This window comes from Pimephales promelas, chromosome 21, assembly GCF_988280905.1.
Source record: "Pimephales promelas chromosome 21, fPimPro1.hap1.1, whole genome shotgun sequence".
NCBI lineage: Eukaryota > Metazoa > Chordata > Actinopteri > Cypriniformes > Leuciscidae > Pimephales > Pimephales promelas.
This window is the reverse complement of record NC_142789.1, coordinates 21,207,614-21,232,795: the sequence shown is the minus strand read 5'-3', so window position 1 is coordinate 21,232,795 and position 25,182 is coordinate 21,207,614. Positions and strand designations below refer to the sequence as shown.

At 40.1% G+C, this 25,182-nt stretch overlaps 6 protein-coding genes and 1 long non-coding RNA gene across 7 annotated transcripts; all 7 read right to left on the bottom strand.

The window, feature by feature from the left end:
* Positions 1-376: 376 nt before the first annotated feature.
* LOC148970457 (uncharacterized) lies at positions 377-1,585 on the bottom strand. Its single transcript, XM_089124936.1, has 2 exons — positions 1,428-1,585; positions 377-1,241 (listed from the first exon to the last, which is right to left on the bottom strand). Exons 1-2 carry the CDS (start codon positions 1,483-1,485, stop codon positions 496-498), a joined length of 804 nt encoding a protein of 267 aa, XP_088981062.1. The 5' UTR covers positions 1,486-1,585; the 3' UTR covers positions 377-495.
* A 1,492-nt stretch (positions 1,586-3,077) lies between these two features.
* Positions 3,078-7,958, bottom strand: LOC148970455 (uncharacterized). The gene is made up of 3 exons (XM_089124938.1): positions 7,825-7,958; positions 6,623-7,638; positions 3,078-4,057 (listed from the first exon to the last, which is right to left on the bottom strand). Exons 1-3 carry the CDS (start codon positions 7,880-7,882, stop codon positions 3,197-3,199), a joined length of 1,935 nt encoding a protein of 644 aa, XP_088981064.1. The 5' UTR covers positions 7,883-7,958; the 3' UTR covers positions 3,078-3,196.
* Positions 4,145-4,861, bottom strand: LOC148970456 (uncharacterized). Its single transcript, XR_016148418.1, has 2 exons — positions 4,715-4,861; positions 4,145-4,528 (listed from the first exon to the last, which is right to left on the bottom strand). It is a non-coding gene; the product is annotated as an uncharacterized LOC148970456 (long non-coding RNA).
* A 1,515-nt stretch (positions 7,959-9,473) lies between the features above and the next one.
* Positions 9,474-10,322, bottom strand: LOC148970454 (uncharacterized). Its single transcript, XM_089124937.1, has 2 exons — positions 10,165-10,322; positions 9,474-9,978 (listed from the first exon to the last, which is right to left on the bottom strand). Exons 1-2 carry the CDS (start codon positions 10,220-10,222, stop codon positions 9,593-9,595), a joined length of 444 nt encoding a protein of 147 aa, XP_088981063.1. The 5' UTR covers positions 10,223-10,322; the 3' UTR covers positions 9,474-9,592.
* Positions 10,323-11,804: 1,482 nt separating this feature from the next.
* Positions 11,805-18,644, bottom strand: LOC148970452 (uncharacterized). The gene is made up of 3 exons (XM_089124895.1): positions 18,516-18,644; positions 17,494-18,329; positions 11,805-13,009 (listed from the first exon to the last, which is right to left on the bottom strand). Exons 1-3 carry the CDS (start codon positions 18,571-18,573, stop codon positions 11,924-11,926), a joined length of 1,980 nt encoding a protein of 659 aa, XP_088981021.1. The 5' UTR covers positions 18,574-18,644; the 3' UTR covers positions 11,805-11,923.
* On the bottom strand, positions 14,910-15,758 carry LOC148970453 (uncharacterized). Its single transcript, XM_089124894.1, has 2 exons — positions 15,601-15,758; positions 14,910-15,414 (listed from the first exon to the last, which is right to left on the bottom strand). Exons 1-2 carry the CDS (start codon positions 15,656-15,658, stop codon positions 15,029-15,031), a joined length of 444 nt encoding a protein of 147 aa, XP_088981020.1. The 5' UTR covers positions 15,659-15,758; the 3' UTR covers positions 14,910-15,028.
* A 1,525-nt stretch (positions 18,645-20,169) lies between the features above and the next one.
* Positions 20,170-22,119, bottom strand: LOC148970451 (uncharacterized). The gene is made up of 2 exons (XM_089124893.1): positions 21,986-22,119; positions 20,170-21,799 (listed from the first exon to the last, which is right to left on the bottom strand). Exons 1-2 carry the CDS (start codon positions 22,041-22,043, stop codon positions 20,289-20,291), a joined length of 1,569 nt encoding a protein of 522 aa, XP_088981019.1. The 5' UTR covers positions 22,044-22,119; the 3' UTR covers positions 20,170-20,288.
* Positions 22,120-25,182: the final 3,063 nt, after the last annotated feature.

Genomic DNA, 25,182 nt, shown 5'->3' with positions numbered 1-25,182 from the left:
CTTCCGTGATGAGTGAGGATGAGTTAACCAAATTATTTGGATCTATTGGCTTGCATAAATGGCAAGTATAAAAGAAAGATTCTAAAAAAAATATATATATAATAAGTCAAAATTTTATAGAACTATTTTTTTGTGGTACAGCATTGCCATAAAATAGCGACGTTCCCCTAAATAGATTTAAACAAAGATATTGCAGTCAATGTCCTATTAGTCTTCAAATAAATTAAACTAGAAAGTGTTCACAGCAAAAGATTTGTTGAGAAAAACCTGACTTCAAAAGACAAGTCACCAGTTCCCAGATGTTAAAATCACTACAAACTAACCCAAGTGACTGTTAAAACCGATTAACAAAGTAGAAGTCACAAAAAATAAACCATTCAGAGACTTAAAATTTTATTTTGTTACACAGAATCTTGGCTTAGGTTAAAAGTTAAATAGAAAGTGCCAAAATAGAACCAGACCCCCAAGAAGAGGGACTTGAAGCTGTTGACAGAACTAGACCCCCTCAGCATAGGCCTGGCTGAAGTTGTCCACAGAACCGGACCCCTCAGCATCATCCAGGCTGAAGGTGGCATTGACAGAGCCGAACTCATCATCATTGTCCTGGCTGAAGGTGGCGTTCACGGACACGGACCCCTCAGTATCGTCCTGGCTGAAGGTGGCATTGACAGAACCGGACCCCTCAGAATCATCCTGGCTGAAGGTGGCGTTCACAGAACCGGACCCCTCAGTATCGTCCTGGCTGAAGGTGGCGTTCACAAAACCGGACCCCTCAGAATCATCCTGGCTGAAGGTGGCGTTCACAGAACCGGACCCCTCAGAATCATCCTGGCTGAAGGTGGCGTTCACAGAACCGGACCCCTCAGAATCATCCTGGCTGAAGGTGGCGTTCACAGAACCGGACCCCTCAGAATCATCCTGGCTGAAGGTGGCGTTCACAGAACCGGACCCCTCGGTATCGTCCTGGCTGAAGGTGGCGTTCACAGAACCGGACCCCTCAGTATCGTCCTGGCTGAAGGTGGCGTTGACAGAACCGGACCCCTCAGTGTCGTCCTGGCTGAAGGTGGCGTTCACAGAACCAGACCCCTCAGTATCGTCCTGGCTGAAGGTGGCGTTCACAGAACCGGACCCCTCAGTATCATCCTGGCTGAAGGTGGCGTTGACAGAACCGGACCCCTCAGAATCATCCTGGCTGAAGGTGGTATTGACAGAAGGAGCACAGGATACACCGACCAGATTGTCTACAGGGAGAGACAGAAACAGTTTGATAATCAAGTTGGTTAATAAACTCACATTACTTTAGTACAACAACATATTAGATTAAGAAACACAAAAAGGTCCAAGGACCCATGTTTAACTGTGGAACTGAATACTGAGAAACACTTTTAAATAAAACACAGACATCTAAACAGAAAAATGTAACTCACCATGCCATACCAATTGATGATAAAGAACCACCAAAACAGTCACTTCAATCAAACCCATTCTATAAACCACAATCTAAGCCACTGAATAAAACAAGCAACCATGCAAGATAAAGTTTCATACAAACCAGGACTTTTAAAGCCAAACAGAAAACCATTTGTTGCACCTGGATGACTCGTTAACTCATTATTGGAGTAAATCTGCTAATTAATGAGATTCATAATTAATTAATCACATAGCACACAAGCTGACGTTATATCCTACAGAACTACAGTTTCAGACCTCGTTAGACAGTAAATATGCCTTAGAAAAAAAAAATCTGTTGTGCATCTTGAAACAAATCATTGTCACTGACATTTTGAGATATATTAGTGCATGTTGCTTTCATGAAGTCATACTCCTGATACAAAATAACGAAAAATAGCTCATTTCGATTAGGCAGCTACTTCAAGTTTATGTAAATTAATAATTCTGTCTGAATTCTACTTAACATTACATCCATTTAACAGTATAATTTGTATAGCTGTTATACAAGTTGCTTTCAGTTATTAAAAAAAAAACTTAAACAGGTATTTTATATTGGGACAGGTACATGTAACTTGATATATAAGAGTAGAAGATATTTTTGACTGTTTTTCACACACACAGAACTAAACAACATTTTAAAATTAAGACATGAATTACACAGACTACTTATGGATCATTATCATTTAATTTGTTTTTTGGTGACTGACAGTTACAGTTAAAACGTCCCCTCCACCGGCCTTGTATTTTATGTACGAAAACACAAGACTTTAAGAGAAGTATCACGGGAAGTAAATTATGAATGTTGGAAAAGTTTTCCTTCAAACAGATTCTGTAAGGCAGTATGTCCCTCCAAAACTCTCCTTCCCACCATCACCCTCAGACAGAAGAAACCTGTTGAAGTGCTCAAACCATTAACATTATTTCTAAATATCTCTTCTCAAGGGCTTATTGTTTTTATTTGGAGCATCTTTGATAAATTCAATTTTTTTAATTCACAAATCAACTTTGTCTAACATGTTTTAACATTAAATTGAGAAAATATCAGTTTTTCCATATGATTTTTACTGTACCACAGTGGAATTGCAGTAATTTCCCCATTGAGATGTTTTATAAATAATAATATCAACAATATGATTGCAGTTATAAGTCTTAACTGTAGTAATTAACTTTACATATAAAGTCTTTTCAGAAAATGAATACGGCAGTATATTATGGAAAAAGCCAAATGAAGAGTGCAGAGCTCTTCCGTGATGAGTGAGGACGAGTTAACCAAATTATTGGGATCTATTGGCTTGCATAAATGGCAAGTATAAAAGAAAGATTCTAAATATATATATATATATATATATAATAAGTCAAAATTTTATAGAACTATTTTTTTGTGGTACAGCGTTGCCATAAAATAGCAACGTTCCCCTAAATAGATTTAAACAAAGATATTGCAGTCAATGTCCTATTAGTCTTCAAATAAATTAAACTAGAAAGTGTTCACAGCAAAAGATTTGTTGAGAAAAACCTGACTTCAAAAGACAAGTCACCAGTTCCCAGATGTTAAAATCACTACAAACTAACCCAAGTGACTGTTAAAACCGATTAACAAAGTAGAAGTCACAAAAAATAAACCATTCAGAGACTTAAAATTTTATTTTGTTACACAGAATCTTGGCTTAGGTTAAAAGTTAAATAGAAAGTGCCAAAATAGAACCAGACCCCCAAGAAGAGGGACTTGAAGCTGTTGACAGAACTAGACCCCCTCAGCATAGGCCTGGCTGAAGTTGTCCACAGAACCGGACCCCTCAGCATCATCCAGGCTGAAGGTGGCATTGACAGAGCCGAACTCATCATCATTGTCCTGGCTGAAGGTGGCGTTCACGGACACGGACCCCTCAGTATCGTCCTGGCTGAAGGTGGCATTGACAGAACCGGACCCCTCAGAATCATCCTGGCTGAAGGTGGCGTTCACAGAACCGGACCCCTCAGTATCGTCCTGGCTGAAGGTGGCGTTCACAGAACCGGACCCCTCAGAATCATCCTGGCTGAAGGTGGCGTTCACAGAACCGGACCCCTCAGTATCGTCCTGGCTGAAGGTGGCGTTCACAGAACCGGACCCCTCAGAATCATCCTGGCTGAAGGTGGCGTTCACAGAACCGGACCCCTCGGTATCGTCCTGGCTGAAGGTGGCGTTCACAGAACCGGACCCCTCAGTATCGTCCTGGCTGAAGGTGGCGTTCACAGAACCGGACCCCTCGGTATCGTCCTGGCTGAAGGTGGCGTTCACAGAACCGGACCCCTCAGTATCGTCCTGGCTGAAGGTGGCGTTGACAGAACCGGACCCCTCAGTGTCGTCCTGGCTGAAGGTGGCGTTCACAGAACCAGACCCCTCAGTATCGTCCTGGCTGAAGGTGGCGTTCACAGAACCGGACCCCTCAGTATCATCCTGGCTGAAGGTTGAGTTCACAGAACCGGACCCCTCAGTATCGTCCTGGCTGAAGGTGGCGTTGACAGAACCGGACCCCTCAGTATCGTCCTGGCTGAAGGTAGCGTTCACGGACACGGACCCCTCAGTATCGTCCTGGCTGAAGGTGGCGTTCACAGAACCGGACCCCTCAGTATCATCCTGGCTGAAGGTGGCATTGACCGAACCGGACCCCTCAGAATCATCCTGGCTTAAGGTGGCGTTCACAGAACCGGACCCCTCAGTATCGTCCTGGCTGAAGGTGGCGTTCACAGAACCGGACCCCTCAGTATCGTCCTGGCTGAAGGTGGCGTTCACAGAACCAGACCCCTCAGTATCATCCTGGCTGAAGGTGGCGTTCACAGAACCGGACCCCTCAGAATCAACCTTGGCTGAAGGTTGAGTTCACAGAACCGGACCCCTCAGTATCGTCCTGGCTGAAGGTGGCGTTCACAGAACCGGACCCCTCAGTATCGTCCTGGCTGAAGGTGGCATTGACAGAACCGGACCCCTCAGTATCGTCCTGGCTGAAGGTGGCGTTCACAGAACCGGACCCCTCAGAATCATCCTGGCTGAAGGTGGTATTGACAGAAGGAGCACAGGATACACCGACCAGATTGTCTACAGGGAGAGACAGAAACAGTTTGATAATCAAGTTGGTTAATAAACTCACATTACTTTAGTACAACAACATATTAGATTAAGAAACACAAAAAGGTCCAAGGACCCATGTTTAACTGTGGAACTGAATACTGAGAAACACTTTTAAATAAAACACAGACATCTAAACAGAAAAATGTAACTCACCATGCCATACCATCTGATGATAAAGAACCACCAAAACAGTCACTTCAATCAAACCCATTCTATAAACCACAATCTAAGCCACTGAATAAAACAAGCAACCATGCAAGATAAAGTTTCATACAAACCAGGACTTTTAAAGCCAAACAGAAAACCATTTGTTGCACCTGCATGACTCGTTAACTCATTATTGGAGTAAATCTGCTAATTAATGAGATTCATAATTAATTAATCACATAGCACACAAGCTGACGTTATATCCTACAGAACTACAGTTTCAGACCTCGTTAGACAGTAAATATGCCTTAGAAAAAAAAAATCTGTTGTGCATCTTGAAACAAATCATTGTCACTGACATTTTGAGATATATTAGTGCATGTTGCTTTCATGAAGTCATACTCCTGATACAAAATAACGAAAAATAGCTCATTTCGATTAGGCAGCTACTTCAAGTTTATGTAAATTAATAATTCTGTCTGAATTCTACTTAACATTACATCCATTTAACAGTATAATTTGTATAGCTGTTATACAAGTTGCTTTCAGTTATTAAAAAAAAAACTTAAACAGGTATTTTATATTGGGACAGGTACATGTAACTTGATATATAAGAGTAGAAGATATTTTTGACTGTTTTTCACACACACAGAACTAAACAACATTTTAAAATTAAGACATGAATTACACAGACTACTTATGGATCATTATCATTTAATTTGTTTTTTGGTGACTGACAGTTACAGTTAAAACGTCCCCTCCACCGGCCTTGTATTTTATGTACGAAAACACAAGACTTTAAGAGAAGTATCACGGGAAGTAAATTATGAATGTTGGAAAAGTTTTCCTTCAAACAGATTCTGTAAGGCAGTATGTCCCTCCAAAACTCTCCTTCCCACCATCACCCTCAGACAGAAGAAACCTGTTGAAGTGCTCAAACCATTAACATTATTTCTAAATATCTCTTCTCAAGGGCTTATTGTTTTTATTTGGAGCATCTTTGATAAATTCAATTTTTTTAATTCACAAATCAACTTTGTCTAACATGTTTTAACATTAAATTGAGAAAATATCAGTTTTTCCATATGATTTTTACTGTACCACAGTGGAATTGCAGTAATTTCCCCATTGAGATGTTTTATAAATAATAATATCAACAATATGATTGCAGTTATAAGTCTTAACTGTAGTAATTAACTTTACATATAAAGTCTTTTCAGAAAATGAATACGGCAGTATATTATGGAAAAAGCCAAATGAAGAGTGCAGAGCTCTTCCGTGATGAGTGAGGATGAGTTAACCAAATTATTGGGATCTATTGGCTTGCATAAATGGCAAGTATAAAAGAAAGATTCTAAATATATATATATATATATATATATATAATAAGTCAAAATTTTATAGAACTATTTTTTTGTGGTACAGCGTTGCCATAAAATAGCAACGTTCCCCTAAATAGATTTAAACAAAGATATTGCAGTCAATGTCCTATTAGTCTTCAAATAAATTAAACTAGAAAGTGTTCACAGCAAAAGATTTGTTGAGAAAAACCTGACTTCAAAAGACAAGTCACCAGTTCCCAGATGTTAAAATCACTACAAACTAACCCAAGTGACTGTTAAAACCGATTAACAAAGTAGAAGTCACAAAAAATAAACCATTCAGAGACTTAAAATTTTATTTTGTTACACAGAATCTTGGCTTAGGTTAAAAGTTAAATAGAAAGTGCCAAAATAGAACCAGACCCCCAAGAAGAGGGACTTGAAGCTGTTGACAGAACTAGACCCCCTCAGCATAGGCCTGGCTGAAGTTGTCCACAGAACCGGACCCCTCAGCATCATCCAGGCTGAAGGTGGCATTGACAGAGCCGAACTCATCATCATTGTCCTGGCTGAAGGTGGCGTTCACGGACACGGACCCCTCAGTATCGTCCTGGCTGAAGGTGGCATTGACAGAACCGGACCCCTCAGAATCATCCTGGCTGAAGGTGGCGTTCACAGAACCGGACCCCTCAGTATCGTCCTGGCTGAAGGTGGCGTTCACAGAACCGGACCCCTCAGAATCATCCTGGCTGAAGGTGGCGTTCACAGAACCGGACCCCTCAGTATCGTCCTGGCTGAAGGTGGCGTTCACAGAACCGGACCCCTCAGAATCATCCTGGCTGAAGGTGGCGTTCACAGAACCGGACCCCTCGGTATCGTCCTGGCTGAAGGTGGCGTTCACAGAACCGGACCCCTCAGTATCGTCCTGGCTGAAGGTGGCGTTCACAGAACCGGACCCCTCGGTATCGTCCTGGCTGAAGGTGGCGTTCACAGAACCGGACCCCTCAGTATCGTCCTGGCTGAAGGTGGCGTTGACAGAACCGGACCCCTCAGTGTCGTCCTGGCTGAAGGTGGCGTTCACAGAACCAGACCCCTCAGTATCGTCCTGGCTGAAGGTGGCGTTCACAGAACCGGACCCCTCAGTATCATCCTGGCTGAAGGTGGCGTTGACAGAACCGGACCCCTCAGTATCGTCCTGGCTGAAGGTAGCGTTCACGGACACGGACCCCTCAGTATCGTCCTGGCTGAAGGTGGCGTTCACAGAACCGGACCCCTCAGTATCATCCTGGCTGAAGGTGGCATTGACCGAACCGGACCTCTCAGAATCATCCTGGCTTAAGGTGGCGTTCACAGAACCGGACCCCTCAGTATCGTCCTGGCTAAAGGTGGCGTTCACAGAACCGGACCCCTCAGTGTCGTCCTGGCTGAAGGTGGCGTTCACAGAACCGGACCCCTCAGTATCGTCCTGGCTGAAGGTGGCGTTCACAGAACCGGACCCCTCAGAATCATCCTGGCTGAAAGTGGTATTGACAGAACCGGACCCCTCAGAATCATCCTTGCTGAAGGTGGTATTGACAGAAGGAGCACAGGATACACCGACCAGATTGTCTACAGGGAGAGACAGAAACAGTTTGATAATCAAGTTGGTTAATAAACTCACATCACTTTAGTACAACAACATATTAGATTAAGAAACACAAAAAGGTCCAAGGACCCATGTTTAACTGTGGAACTGAATACTGAGAAACACTTTTAAATAAAACACAGACATCTAAACAGAAAAATGTAACTCACCATGCCATACCAATTGATGATAAAGAACCACCAAAACAGTCACTTCAATCAAACCCATTCTATAAACCACAATCTAAGCCACTGAATAAACAAGCAACCATGCAAGATAAAGTTTCATACAAACCAGGACTTTTAAAGCCAAACAGAAAACCATTTGTTGCACCTGGATGACTCGTTAACTCATTATTGGAGTAAATCTGCTAATTAATGAGATTCATAATTAATTAATCACATAGCACACAAGCTGACGTTATATCCTACAGAACTACAGTTTCAGACCTCGTTAGACAGTAAAATATACCTTAGAAAAAAAAATCTGTTGTGCATCTTGAAACAAATCATTGTCACTGACATTTTGAGATATATTAGTGCATGTTGCTTTCATGAAGTCATACTCCTGATACAAAATAACGAAAAATAGCTCATTTCGATTAGGCAGCTACTTCAAGTTTATGTAAATTAATAATTCTGTCTGAATTCTACTTAACATTACATCCATTTAACAGTATAATTTGTATAGCTGTTATACAAGTTGCTTTCAGTTATTAAAAAAAAAACTTAAACAGGTATTTTATATTGGGACAGGTACATGTAACTTGATATAGAAGTGTAGAAGATATTTTTGACTGTTTTTCACACACACAGAACTAAACAACTTTTTTAAAATTAAGACATGAATTACACAGACTTCATGGATCATTATCTTTTAATATGTTTTTGGTGACTGACAGTTACAATTAAAACGTCCCCTCCACCGGCCTTGTATTTCATGTACGAGAACACAAGACTTTAAGAGAAGTATCACGGGAAGTAAATTATGAATGTTGGAAAAGTTTTCCTTCTAACAGATTCTGTAAGGCAGTATGTCCCTCCAAAACTCTCCTTCCCACCATCACCCTCAGACAGAAGAAACCTGTTGAAGTGCTCAAACCATTAACATTATTTCTAAATATCTCTTCTCAAGGGCTTATTGTTTTTATTTGGAGCATCTTTGATAAATTCAATTTTTTTTATTCACAAATCAACTTTGTCTAACATGTTTTAACATTAAATTGAGAAAATATCAGTTTTTCCATATGATTTTTACTGTACCACAGTGGAATTGCAGTAATTTCCCCATTGAGATGTTTTATAAATAATAATATCAACAATATGATTGCAGTTATAAGTCTTAACTGTATTAATTAACTTTACATATAAAGTCTTTTCAGAAAATGAATACGGCAGTATATAATGGAAAAAGCCAAATGAAGAGTGCAGAGCTCTTCCGTGATGAGTGAGGATGAGTTAACCAAATTATTGGGATCTATTGGCTTGCATAAATGGCAAGTATAAAAGAAAGATTCTAAAAAAATATATATATATATATATATAATAAGTCAAAATTTTATAGAACTATTTTTTTGTGGTACAGCGTTGCCATAAAATAGCAACGTTCCCCTAAATAGATTTAAACAAAGATATTGCAGTCAATGTCCTATTAGTCTTCAAATAAATTAAACTAGAAAGTGTTCACAGCAAAAGATTTGTTGGGAAAAACCTGACTTCAAAAGACAAGTCACCAGTTCCCAGATGTTAAAATCACAACAAACTAACCCAAGTGACTGTTAAAACCGATTAACAAAGTAGAAGTCACAAAAAATAAACCATTCAGAGACTTAAAATTTTATTTTGTTACACAGAATCTTGGCTTAGGTTAAAAGTTAAATAGAAAGTGCCAAAATAGAACCAGACCCCCAAGAAGAGGGACTTGAAGCTGTTGACAGAATTAGACCCCCTCAGCATAGGCCTGGCTGAAGTTGTCCACAGAACCGGACCCCTCAGCATCATCCAGGCTGAAGGTGGCATTGACAGAGCCGAACTCATCATCATTGTCCTGGCTGAAGGTGGCGTTCACAGAACCGGACCCCACAGAATCATCCTGGCTGAAGGTGGCATTGACAGAACCGGACCCCTCAGTATCGTCCTGGCTGAAGGTGGCGTTCACATAACCGGACCCCTCAGTATCGTCCTGAATGAAGGTGGCGTTCACAGAACCGGACCCCTCAGTATCGTCCTGAATGAAGGTGGCGTTCACAGAACCGGACCCCTCAGAATCATCCTGGCTGAAGGTGGTATTGACAGAAGGAGCACAGGATACACCGACCAGATTGTCTACAGGGAGAGACAGAAACAGTTTGATAATCAAGTTGGTTAATAAACTCACATTACTTTAGTACAACAACATATTAGATTAAGAAACACAAAAAGGTCCAAGGACCCATGTTTAACTGTGGAACTGAATACTGAGAAACACTTTTAAATAAAACACAGACATCTAAACAGAAAAATGTAACTCACCATGCCATACCAATTGATGATAAAGAACCACCAAAACAGTCACTTCAATCAAACCCATTCTATAAACCACAATCTAAGCCACTGAATAAAACAAGCAACCATGCAAGATAAAGTTTCATACAAACCAGGACTTTTAAAGCCAAACAGAAAACCATTTGTTGCACCTGGATGACTCGTTAACTCATTATTGGAGTAAATCTGCTAATTAATGAGATTCATAATTAATTAATCACATAGCACACAAGCTGACGTTATATCCAGAACTACAGTTTCAGACCTCGTTAGACAGTAAATATGCCTTAGAAAAAAAAAAATCTGTTGTGCATCTTGAAACAAATCATTGTCACTGACATTTTGAGATATATTAGTGCATGTTGCTTTCATGAAGTCATACTCCTGATACAAAATAACGAAAAATAGATAATTTCGATTAGGCAGCTACTTCAAGTTTATGTAAATTAATAATTCTGTCTGAATTCTACTTAACATTACATCCATTTAACAGTATAATTTGTATAGCTGTTATACAAGTTTCTTTCAGTTATTAAAAAAAAAAAAACTTAAACAGGTATTTTATATTGGGACAGGTACATGTAACTTGATATAGAAGTGTAGAAGATATTTTTGACTGTTTTTCACACACACAGAACTAAACAACTTTTTTAAAATTAAGACATGAATTACACAGACTTCATGGATCATTATCTTTTAATTTGTTTTTGGTGACTGACAGTTACAATTAAAACGTCCCCTCCACCGGCCTTGTATTTCATGTACGAAAACACAAGACTTTAAGAGAAATATCATGGGAAGTAAATTATGAATGTTGGAAAAGTTTTCCTTCAAACAGATTCTGTAAGGCAGTATGTCCCTCCAAAACTCTCCTTCCCACCATCACCCTCAGACAGAAGAAACCTGTTGAAGTGCTCAAACCATTAACATTATTTCTAAATATCTCTTGTCAAGGGCTTATTGTTTTTATTTGGAGCATCTTTGATAAATTCAATTTTTTTTATTCACAAATCAACTTTGTCTAACATGTTTTAACATTAAATTGAGAAAATATCAGTTTTTCCATATGATTTTTACTGTACCACAGTGGAATTGCAGTAATTTCCCCATTGAGATGTTTTATAAATAATAATATCAACAATATGATTGCAGTTAAGTCTTAACTGTATTAATTAACTTTACATATAAAGTCTTTTCAGAAAATGAATACGGCAGTATATTATGGAAAAAGCCAAATGAAGAGTGCAGAGCTCTTCCGTGATGAGTGAGGATGAGTTAACCAAATTATTGGGATCTATTGGCTTGCATAAATGGCAAGTATAAAAGAAAGATTCTAAAATATATATATATATAATAAGTCAAAATTTTATAGAACTATTTTTTTGTGGTACAGCGTTGCCATAAAATAGCAACGTTCCCCTAAATAGATTTAAACAAAGATATTGCAGTCAATGTCCTATTAGTCTTCAAATAAATTAAACTAGAAAGTGTTCACAGCAAAAGATTTGTTGAGAAAAACCTGACTTCAAAAGACAAGTCACCAGTTCCCAGATGTTAAAATCACTACAAACTAACCCAAGTGACTGTTAAAACCGATTAACAAAGTAGAAGTCACAAAAAATAAACCATTCAGAGACTTAAAATTTTATTTTGTTACACAGAATCTTGGCTTAGGTTAAAAGTTAAATAGAAAGTGCCAAAATAGAACCAGACCCCCAAGAAGAGGGACTTGAAGCTGTTGACAGAACTAGACCCCCTCAGCATAGGCCTGGCTGAAGTTGTCCACAGAACCGGACCCCTCAGCATCATCCAGGCTGAAGGTGGCATTGACAGAGCCGAACTCATCATCATTGTCCTGGCTGAAGGTGGCGTTCACGGACACGGACCCCTCAGTATCGTCCTGGCTGAAGGTGGCATTGACAGAACCGGACCCCTCAGAATCATCCTGGCTGAAGGTGGCGTTCACAGAACCGGACCCCTCAGTATCGTCCTGGCTGAAGGTGGCGTTCACAGAACCGGACCCCTCAGAATCATCCTGGCTGAAGGTGGCGTTCACAGAACCGGACCCCTCAGTATCGTCCTGGCTGAAGGTGGCGTTCACAGAACCGGACCCCTCAGAATCATCCTGGCTGAAGGTGGCGTTCACAGAACCGGACCCCTCGGTATCGTCCTGGCTGAAGGTGGCGTTCACAGAACCGGACCCCTCAGTATCGTCCTGGCTGAAGGTGGCGTTCACAGAACCGGACCCCTCGGTATCGTCCTGGCTGAAGGTGGCGTTCACAGAACCGGACCCCTCAGTATCGTCCTGGCTGAAGGTGGCGTTGACAGAACCGGACCCCTCAGTGTCGTCCTGGCTGAAGGTGGCGTTCACAGAACCAGACCCCTCAGTATCGTCCTGGCTGAAGGTGGCGTTCACAGAACCGGACCCCTCAGTATCATCCTGGCTGAAGGTGGCGTTGACAGAACCGGACCCCTCAGTATCGTCCTGGCTGAAGGTAGCGTTCACGGACACGGACCCCTCAGTATCGTCCTGGCTGAAGGTGGCGTTCACAGAACCGGACCCCTCAGTATCATCCTGGCTGAAGGTGGCATTGACCGAACCGGACCCCTCAGAATCATCCTGGCTTAAGGTGGCGTTCACAGAACCGGACCCCTCAGTATCGTCCTGGCTAAAGGTGGCGTTCACAGAACCGGACCCCTCAGTGTCGTCCTGGCTGAAGGTGGCGTTCACAGAACCGGACCCCTCAGTATCGTCCTGGCTGAAGGTGGCGTTCACAGAACCGGACCCCTCAGAATCATCCTGGCTGAAAGTGGTATTGACAGAACCGGACCCCTCAGAATCATCCTTGCTGAAGGTGGTATTGACAGAAGGAGCACAGGATACACCGACCAGATTGTCTACAGGGAGAGACAGAAACAGTTTGATAATCAAGTTGGTTAATAAACTCACATCACTTTAGTACAACAACATATTAGATTAAGAAACACAAAAAGGTCCAAGGACCCATGTTTAACTGTGGAACTGAATACTGAGAAACACTTTTAAATAAAACACAGACATCTAAACAGAAAAATGTAACTCACCATGCCATACCAATTGATGATAAAGAACCACCAAAACAGTCACTTCAATCAAACCCATTCTATAAACCACAATCTAAGCCACTGAATAAACAAGCAACCATGCAAGATAAAGTTTCATACAAACCAGGACTTTTAAAGCCAAACAGAAAACCATTTGTTGCACCTGGATGACTCGTTAACTCATTATTGGAGTAAATCTGCTAATTAATGAGATTCATAATTAATTAATCACATAGCACACAAGCTGACGTTATATCCTACAGAACTACAGTTTCAGACCTCGTTAGACAGTAAAATATACCTTAGAAAAAAAAATCTGTTGTGCATCTTGAAACAAATCATTGTCACTGACATTTTGAGATATATTAGTGCATGTTGCTTTCATGAAGTCATACTCCTGATACAAAATAACGAAAAATAGCTCATTTCGATTAGGCAGCTACTTCAAGTTTATGTAAATTAATAATTCTGTCTGAATTCTACTTAACATTACATCCATTTAACAGTATAATTTGTATAGCTGTTATACAAGTTGCTTTCAGTTATTAAAAAAAAAACTTAAACAGGTATTTTATATTGGGACAGGTACATGTAACTTGATATAGAAGTGTAGAAGATATTTTTGACTGTTTTTCACACACACAGAACTAAACAACTTTTTTAAAATTAAGACATGAATTACACAGACTTCATGGATCATTATCTTTTAATATGTTTTTGGTGACTGACAGTTACAATTAAAACGTCCCCTCCACCGGCCTTGTATTTCATGTACGAGAACACAAGACTTTAAGAGAAGTATCACGGGAAGTAAATTATGAATGTTGGAAAAGTTTTCCTTCTAACAGATTCTGTAAGGCAGTATGTCCCTCCAAAACTCTCCTTCCCACCATCACCCTCAGACAGAAGAAACCTGTTGAAGTGCTCAAACCATTAACATTATTTCTAAATATCTCTTCTCAAGGGCTTATTGTTTTTATTTGGAGCATCTTTGATAAATTCAATTTTTTTTATTCACAAATCAACTTTGTCTAACATGTTTTAACATTAAATTGAGAAAATATCAGTTTTTCCATATGATTTTTACTGTACCACAGTGGAATTGCAGTAATTTCCCCATTGAGATGTTTTATAAATAATAATATCAACAATATGATTGCAGTTATAAGTCTTAACTGTATTAATTAACTTTACATATAAAGTCTTTTCAGAAAATGAATACGGCAGTATATAATGGAAAAAGCCAAATGAAGAGTGCAGAGCTCTTCCGTGATGAGTGAGGATGAGTTAACCAAATTATTGGGATCTATTGGCTTGCATAAATGGCAAGTATAAAAGAAAGATTCTAAAAAAATATATATATATATATATATAATAAGTCAAAATTTTATAGAACTATTTTTTTGTGGTACAGCGTTGCCATAAAATAGCAACGTTCCCCTAAATAGATTTAAACAAAGATATTGCAGTCAATGTCCTATTAGTCTTCAAATAAATTAAACTAGAAAGTGTTCACAGCAAAAGATTTGTTGGGAAAAACCTGACTTCAAAAGACAAGTCACCAGTTCCCAGATGTTAAAATCACAACAAACTAACCCAAGTGACTGTTAAAACCGATTAACAAAGTAGAAGTCACAAAAAATAAACCATTCAGAGACTTAAAATTTTATTTTGTTACACAGAATCTTGGCTTAGGTTAAAAGTTAAATAGAAAGTGCCAAAATAGAACCAGACCCCCAAGAAGAGGGACTTGAAGCTGTTGACAGAATTAGACCCCCTCAGCATAGGCCTGGCTGAAGTTGTCCACAGAACCGGACCCCTCAGCATCATCCAGGCTGAAGGTGGCATTGACAGAGCCGAACTCATCATCATTGTCCTGGCTGAAGGTGGCGTTCACAGAACCGGACCCCACAGAATCATCCTGGCTGAAGGTGGCATTGACAGAACCGGACCCCTCAGTATCGTCCTGGCTGAAGGTGGCGTTCACATAACCGGACCCCTCAGTATCGTCCTGAATGAAGGTGGCGTTCACAGAACCGGACCCCTCAGTATCGTCCTGAATGAAGGTGGCGTTCACAGAACCGGACCCCTCAGAATCATCCTGGCTGAAGGTGGTATTGACAGAAGGAGCACAGGATACACCGACCAGATTGTCTACAGGGAGAGACAGAAACAGTTTGATAATCAAGTTGGTTAATAAACTCACATTACTTTAGTACAACAACATATTAGATTAAGAAACACAAAAAGGTCCAAGGACCCATGTTTAACTGTGGAACTGAATACTGAGAAACACTTTTAAATAAAACACAGACATCTAAACAGAAAAATGTAACTCACCATGCCATACCAATTGATGATAAAGAACCACCAAAACAGTCACTTCAATCAAACCCATTCTATAAACCACAATCTAAGCCACTGAATAAAACAAGCAACCATGCAAGATAAAGTTTCATACAAACCAGGACTTTTAAAGCCAAACAGAAAACCATTTGTTGCACCTGGATGACTCGTTAACTCATTATTGGAGTAAATCTGCTAATTAATGAGATTCATAATTAATTAATCACATAGCACACAAGCTGACGTTATATCCAGAACTACAGTTTCAGACCTCGTTAGACAGTAAATATGCCTTAGAAAAAAAAAAATCTGTTGTGCATCTTGAAACAAATCATTGTCACTGACATTTTGAGATATATTAGTGCATGTTGCTTTCATGAAGTCATACTCCTGATACAAAATAACGAAAAATAGATAATTTCGATTAGGCAGCTACTTCAAGTTTATGTAAATTAATAATTCTGTCTGAATTCTACTTAACATTACATCCATTTAACAGTATAATTTGTATAGCTGTTATACAAGTTTCTTTCAGTTATTAAAAAAAAAAAACTTAAACAGGTATTTTATATTGGGACAGGTACATGTAACTTGATATAGAAGTGTAGAAGATATTTTTGACTGTTTTTCACACACACAGAACTAAACAACTTTTTTAAAATTAAGACATGAATTACACAGACTTCATGGATCATTATCTTTTAATTTGTTTTTGGTGACTGACAGTTACAATTAAAACGTCCCCTCCACCGGCCTTGTATTTCATGTACGAAAACACAAGACTTTAAGAGAAATATCATGGGAAGTAAATTATGAATGTTGGAAAAGTTTTCCTTCAAACAGATTCTGTAAGGCAGTATGTCCCTCCAAAACTCTCCTTCCCACCATCACCCTCAGACAGAAGAAACCTGTTGAAGTGCTCAAACCATTAACATTATTTCTAAATATCTCTTGTCAAGGGCTTATTGTTTTTATTTGGAGCATCTTTGATAAATTCAATTTTTTTTATTCACAAATCAACTTTGTCTAACATGTTTTAACATTAAATTGAGAAAATATCAGTTTTTCCATATGATTTTTACTGTACCACAGTGGAATTGCAGTAATTTCCCCATTGAGATGTTTTATAAATAATAATATCAACAATATGATTGCAGTTAAGTCTTAACTGTATTAATTAACTTTACATATAAAGTCTTTTCAGAAAATGAATACGGCAGTATATTATGGAAAAAGCCAAATGAAGAGTGCAGAGCTCTTCCGTGATGAGTGAGGATGAGTTAACCAAATTATTGGGATCTATTGGCTTGCATAAATGGCAAGTATAAAAGAAAGATTCTAAAATATATATATATATAATAAGTCAAAATTTTATAGAACTATTTTTTTGTGGTACAGCGTTGCCATAAAATAGCAACGTTCCCCTAAATAGATTTAAACAAAGATATTGCAGTCAATGTCCTATTAGTCTTCAAATAAATTAAACTAGAAAGTGTTCACAGCAAAAGATTTGTTGAGAAAAACCTGACTTCAAAAGACAAGTCACCAGTTCCCAGATGTTAAAATCACTACAAACTAACCCAAGTGACTGTTAAAACCGATTAACAAAGTAGAAGTCACAAAAAATAAACCATTCAGAGACTTAAAATTTTATTTTGTTACACAGAATCTTGGCTTAGGTTAAAAGTTAAATAGAAAGTGCCAAAATAGAACCAGACCCCCAAGAAGAGGGACTTGAAGCTGTTGACAGAACTAGACCCCCTCAGCATAGGCCTGGCTGAAGTTGTCCACAGAACCGGACCCCTCAGCATCATCCAGGCTGAAGGTGGCATTGACAGAGCCGAACTCATCATCATTGTCCTGGCTGAAGGTGGCGTTCACGGACACGGACCCCTCAGTGTCGTCCTGGCTGAAGGTGGCGTTCACAGAACCGGACCCCTCAGAATCATCCTGGCTGAAGGTGGCGTTGACAGAACCGGACCCCTCAGTGTCGTCCTGGCTGAAGGTGGCGTTGACAGAACCGGACCCCTCAGTGTCGTCCTGGCTGAAGGTGGCGTTCACAGAACCAGACCCCTCAGTATCGTCCTGGCTGAAGGTGGCGTTCACAGAACCGGACCCCTCAGAATCATCCTGGCTGAAGGTGGCGTTGACAGAACCGGACCCCTCAGTATCGTCCTGGCTGAAGGTGGCGTTGACAGAACCGGACCCCTCAGTATCGTCCTGGCTGAAGGTGGCGTTCACGGACACGGACCCCTCAGTATCGTCCTGGCTGAAGGTGGCGTTCACAGAACCGGACCCCTCAGTATCGTCCTGGCTGAAGGTGGCGTTCACAGAACCGGACCCCTCAGTATCATCCTGGCTGAAGGTGGCGTTCACAGAACCGGACCCCTCAGTATCGTCCTGGCTGAAGGTGGCGTTCACAGAACCGGACCCCTCAGTATCGTCCTGGCTGAAGGTGGCGTTCACAGAACCGGACCCCTCAGTATCGTCCTGGCTGAAGGTGGCGTTCACAGAACCGGACCCCTCAGTATCGTCCTGGCTGAAGGTGGCATTGACAGAACCGGACCCCTCAGTATCGTCCTGGCTGAAGGTGGCGTTCACAGAACCGGACCCCTCAGTATCGTCCTGGCTGAAGGTGGCGTTGACAGAACCGGACCCCTCAGAATCATCCTGGCTGAAGGTGGTATTGACAGAAGGAGCACAGGATACACCGACCAGATTGTCTACAGGGAGAGACAGAAACAGTTTGATAATCAAGTTGGTTAATAAACTCACATTACTTTAGTACAACAACATATTAGATTAAGAAACACAAAAAGGTCCAAGGACCCATGTTTAACTGTGGAGCTGAATACTGAGAAACACTTTTAAATAAAACACAGACATCTAAACATAAAAATGTAACTCACCATGCCATACCATCTGATGATAAAGAACCACCAAAACAGTCACTTCAATCAAACCCATTCTATAAACCACAATCTAAGCCACTGAATAAACAAGCAACCATGCAAGATAAAGTTTCATACAAACCAGGACTTTTAAAGCCAAACAGAAAACCATTTGTTGCACCTGGATGACTCGTTAACTCATTATTGGAGTAAATCTGCTAATTAATGAGATTCATAATTAATTAATCACATAGCACACAAGCTGACGTTATATCCTACAGAACTACAGTTTCAGACCTCGTTAGACAGTAAAATATACCTTAGAAAAAAAAAATCTGTTGTGCATCTTGAAACAAATCATTGTCACTGACATTTTGAGATATATTAGTGCATGTTGCTTTCATGAAGTCATACTCCTGATACAAAATAACGAAAAATAGCTCATTTCGATTAGGCAGCTACTTCAAGTTTATGTAAATTAATAATTCTGTCTGAATTCTACTTAACATTACATCCATTTAACAGTATAATTTGTATAGCTGTTATACAAGTTGCTTTCAGTTATTAAAAAAAAAACTTAAACAGGTATTTTATATTGGGACAGGTACATGTAACTTGATATAGAAGTGTAGAAGATATTTTTGACTGTTTTTCACACACACAGAACTAAACAACATTTTAAAATTAAGACATGAATTACACAGACTAGTTATGGATCATTATCATTTAATTTGTTTTTTGGTGACTGACAGTTACAGTTAAAACGTCCCCTCCACCAGCCTTGTATTTTATGTACGAAAACACAAGACTTTAAGAGAAGTATCACGGGAAGTAAATTATGAATGTTGGAAAAGTTTTCCTTCAAACCGATTCTGTAAGGCAGTATGTCCCTCCAAAACTCTCCTTCCCACCATCACCCTCAGACAGAAGAAACCTGTTGAAGTGCTCAAACCATTAACATTATTTCTAAATATCTCTTCTCAAGGGCTTATTGTTTTTATTTGGAGCATCTTTGATAAATTCAATTTTTTTAATTCACAAATCAACTTTGTCTAACATGTTTTAACATTAAATTGAGAAAATATCAGTTTTTCCATATGATTTTTACTGTACCACAGTGGAATTGCAGTAATTTCCCCATTGAGATGTTTTATAGATAATAATATCAACAATATGATTGCAGTTATAAGTCTTAACTGTAGTAATTAACTTTACATATAAAGTCTTTTCAGAAAATGAATACGGCAGTATATTATGGAAAAAGCCAAATGAAGAGTGCAGAGCTCTTCCGTGATGAGTGAGGATGAGTTAACCAAATTATTGGGATCTATTGGCTTGCATAAATGGCAAGTATAAAAGAAAGATTCTAAAAAAAAAAAAAAAAAAAAAGCAATTAAATAAGTCAAAATTTTATAGAACTATTTTTTTGTGGTACAGCGTTGCCATAAAATAGCAACGGTCCCCTAAATAGATTTAAACAAAGATATTGCAGTCAATGTCCTATTAGTCTTCAAATAAATTAAACTAGAAAGTGTTCACAGCAAAAGATTTGTTGGGAAAAACCTGACTTCAAAAGACAAGTCACCAGTTCCCAGATGTTAAAATCACTACAAACTAACCCAAGTGACTGTTAAAACCGATTAACAAAGTAGAAGTCACAAAAAATAAACCATTCAGAGACTTAAAATTTTATTTTGTTACACAGAATCTTGGCTTAGGTTAAAAGTTAAATAGAAAGTGCCAAAATAGAACCAGACCCCCAAGAAGAGGGACTTGAAGCTGTTGACAGAACTAGACCCCCTCAGCATAGGCCTGGCTGAAGTTGTCCACAGAACCGGACCCCTCAGCATCATCCAGGCTGAAGGTGGCATTGACAGAGCCGAACTCATCATCATTGTCCTGGCTGAAGGTGGCGTTCACGGACACGGACCCCTCAGTATCGTCCTGGCTGAAGGTGGCATTGACAGAACCGGACCCCTCAGAATCATCCTGGCTGAAGGTGGCGTTCACAGAACCGGACCCCTCAGTATCGTCCTGGCTGAAGGTGGCGTTCACAGAACCGGACCCCTCAGTATAGTCCTGGCTGAAGGTGACGTTCACAGAACCGGACCCCTCAGTATAGTCCTGGCTGAAGGTGGCGTTCACAAAACCGGACCCCTTGGTATCGTCCTGGCTGAAGGTGGCGTTCACAGAACCGGACCCCTCAGTATAGTCCTGGCTGAAGGTGGCGTTCACAAAACCGGACCCCTCAGTATCGTCCTGGCTGAAGGTGGCGTTCACAGAACCGGACCCCTCAGAATCATCCTGGCTGAAGGTGGCGTTCACAGAACCAGACCCCTCAGTATCGTCCTGGCTGAAGGTGGCGTTCACAGAACCGGACCCCTCAGTACCATCCTGGCTGAAGGTGGCGTTCACAGAACCGGACCCCTCAGTATCGTCCTGGCTGAAGGTGGCGTTCACAGAACCGGACCCCTCAGTATCGTCCTGGCTGAAGGTGGCGTTCACAGAACCGGACCCCTCAGTATCATCCTGGCTGAAGGTGGCGTTCACAGAACCGGACCCCTCAGTATCGTCCTGGCTGAAGGTGGCGTTCACAGAACCGGACCCCTCAAAATCATCCTGGCTGAAGGTGGAGTTCACAGAACCGGACCCCTCAGTATCGTCCTGGCTGAAGGTGGTGTTCACAGAACCGGACCCCTCAGTATAGTCTTGGCTGAAGGTGGCGTTCACAGAACCGGACCCCTCAGTATCGTCCTGGCTGAAGGTGGCGTTCACAGAACCGGACCCCTCAGTATCGTCCTGGCTGAAGGTGGCATTGACAGAACCGGACCCCTCAGTATCGTCCTGGCTGAAGGTGGCGTTCACAGAACCGGACCCCTCAGTATCATCCTGGCTGAAGGTGGCGTTCACAGAACCGGACCCCTCAGTATCGTCCTGGCTGAAGGTGGCGTTCACAGAACCGGACCCCTCAAAATCATCCTGGCTGAAGGTGGAGTTCACAGAACCGGACCCCTCAGTATCGTCCTGGCTGAAGGTGGTGTTCACAGAACCGGACCCCTCAGTATAGTCTTGGCTGAAGGTGGCGTTCACAGAACCGGACCCCTCAGTATCGTCCTGGCTGAAGGTGGCGTTCACAGAACCGGACCCCTCAGTATCGTCCTGGCTGAAGGTGGCATTGACAGAACCGGACCCCTCAGTATCGTCCTGGCTGAAGGTGGCGTTCACAGAACCGGACCCCTCAGAATCATCCTGGCTGAAGGTGGTATTGACAGAAGGAGCACAGGATACACCGACCAGATTGTCTACAGGGAGAGACAGAAACAGTTTGATAATCAAGTTGGTTAATAAACTCACATTACTTTAGTACAACAACATATTAGATTAAGAAACACAAAGAAGTCCAAGGACCCATGTTTAACTGTGGAGCTGAATACTGAGAAACACTTTTAAATAAAACACAGACATCTAAACAGAAAAATGTAACTCACCATGCCATACCAATTGATGATAAAGAACCACCAAAACAGTCACTTCAATCAAACCCATTCTATAAACCACAATCTAAGCCACTGAATAAACAAGCAACCATGCAAGATAAAGTTTCATACAAACCAGGACTTTTAAAGCCAAACAGAAAACCATTTGTTGCACCTGGATGACTCGTTAACTCATTATTGGAGTAAATCTGCTAATTAATGAGATTCATAATTAATTAATCACTTAGCACACAAGCTAACGTTTCATCCTACAGAACTAAAGTTTCAGACCTAGTTAGACAGTAAAATATGTCTTAGAAAAAAAACATCTGTTGTGCATCTGGAAACAAATCATTGTCACTGACATTTTGAGATATATTAGTGCATGTTGCTTTCAGTTACAGTTCAAACATGAAGTCATACTCCTGATACAAAATAAAGAATAATAGCTCATTTCAATCAGGCAGCTACTTCAAGTATACTGTATGTAAATTAATAATTCTGTGTGAATTCAACTTAACATTACATCCATTTAATTGTAGAATTTTTATACCTTTTACACAAGTTGCTTTCAGTTATAAAACTTAAACAGGTATTTTATGGGACAGGTACATGTAACTTGATATATGTGTAGAAAGATATTTTTGACTGTTTTTCACACACAGAGCTAAACAACTTTTTTTAAATTAAGACATGACTGACACAGACTACTGATGGATCATTATCATTTATTTTTTTTTATTTTTTTTGGTAACTGACAGTTGACTGAAAGTTTTCCTTCAAACAGTTTCTGTAAGGCAGTATGTCCCTCCAAAATATCAGTTTCCGGTTTCCACTGTACAGTGGAATTGCAGTAATTTCCCCATTGAGATGTGTTATAGATAGTAATATCAACAATATGATTGCATTTATAAGTGTTCATTTTAGTAGTTCCATTGACATATAAACTCTTTTCAGAAACTGAATACAGCAATGTTTTATGGAAAAAGCTAAATGAAGAGTGCAGAGCTCTTCCGTGATGAGTGAGTTAACCAAATTGTAGGGATCTATAGGTTTGCATAAATGGCAAGTTTAAAAAAATAAAATCAATTTCTAAAAAATGTGCAATTAAATAAGTCAAAATTTTATAGAACTATTTTTTGTGGTACAGCGTTGCCATAAAATAGCAATGTTTCCCTAAGTATATTTAAACACATTGCAGTCAATGTCCTATTAGTCTTCAAATAATTTAAACTAGAAAGAAGTGTACCGTTCTACTATTTACTCTGCACAATATTTTGTATTGCTCGGTAGCTCGACCCGGTTTGTCATCACGAGGTAGGCATCTATGTTATTTGCTATGCGTGTAATGCGTGACTCGGTGGGCTGGGCTTAGGCGTTGATACTCTCCTACGGGGGTGGTGTTTTATCCTCTTTGACGTCATAGTTCCCCACTTTTAAAAACGAGTCGTTTGCTGAGGCTGGTGTCAATTAAAGCTTATATTGGACTAACAAGAACGTTTTTAGTTCTGAAACTTATGGGATATTCTTATAATATGATGACCTCTTAGATGTCAAAAGCTTAAGGAAAATTTGATTTCTCAGTTCATCACCCCTTTAAAAATGTTAATAGTAAAATGAACAAATACAAAACGAAAGTATTAGCCAGCAGTCCCTCATTGACGACTGCTGTAACGTTACACACAACAGAAACAAAACACAACATAAAATCGGAAAATCGCTCCTTTCGCTCCTCCTTGAGAGACGCGAGACCGGTGCGTCTCACAGGTGTCTTTCATTATCACTCGCACCACCGGCCTCTCGATCGTCCTACTCGCCACAGCCAACTGGGAGTTGTTGTCTTAAATGCGCCCCTCGGTTGCTTTTCTTGTCTTTTCTCGGTCAAGAGGGCACCAAATTCAAAAATTCTTTTACATTTCGACTACATATATGATAAGAATCTTTCAATCAAGATTAATGTTGAAATGGGTGAAATGCTCCTTTAATAATATGCAGTAAAAGGAGTAGAGATTATGTCCTTTTCATCAAATAGTCTTCACAGCTGTGCTAAAATTAAACCAAGTAAAATTTGGAAAGCCAAAATCAGAATGGTTGATATCAAATGCCACAGGCTGTCACAGGCATTTAGGGCATTTTGAAGCTGGCAGCTGCATGGCAGCTGGTGCTGGGTAAAGTCCAAAGCTTTGTCAAGCAAGCTTCTGTCCTTCCATCCCAACCCTGCCTGTGCCAAGCCCTGTACCCTGCCTACTGCTACGACATGACACATGACCATCAAACAATGAGGGCCCTCAAAAAGGCCTGCCCACACTCACACAGAGCAGTGCCTGAGATAAATACTCTATCCACGATGGAACTTTTAGATGTGATTCTCTTCTTATGTCATAGATTTCTCTTGTTGATTACTGTGTTGCAGTCAGAATTGATTCTAGGGGCTGAAGGCTTTTTCTTGGTACAGCAATCAATTGTTTCACTTTCCTAATGATTTGGCTTTTCCGTGATTACAGCTGTAGAGTCAAATGTCATTTTCTTTTCCTTTGTGAAATTAATAAAGTATTTGAAAAAGCAGAAGGATATTTATGTTGTTAGGAAATATAACACATAAGGTATGATGCCAACACAGTATTGTATTTTTGTTCTCAAAGACTGTGCTCTCAAGGTTGGACGTACAGTACACTTTGCAATCAAAATGCTCTCCCATGTACAATAGATTCAGGGAGGTCGGCAATAATGGTGGAAGCTATTTGTTAGCAGTACCATTTATCTCAATGCCACTTAAAAGCAACTACAAGTACATTTCAGCCATTTGAAACCTCCAAATGTCCTGGTAAAACATCTAATCTAATATAATTTTATTTATTGATCAATGGCAAACAAAACATTTTTTTTTCAGAACCTTAATGAACACAACCTGAACAGATGAAAGTTATACCTCAATATTTTGTTGTAGACACAATGAATCCATACATTTTAGTGTAACTTATGACTTAACCTCTAAACCTGAATGCAAAATGATTCACAAGCGTTTCTGTTTGGCTTGATTTAAATTGGCTAAGGCACATATACAACATTTTGTTGTTTAAACAATCTAGCGCTGTCACTGCAACAGGAGTGATTTCTCGGAGCACTTATTTTAGTGATATCTTTCAGAAAATGTAGACATTTTATGCATGGGATTCCAAAAAAGTATTGCTTACATTACCTTTCAAGCT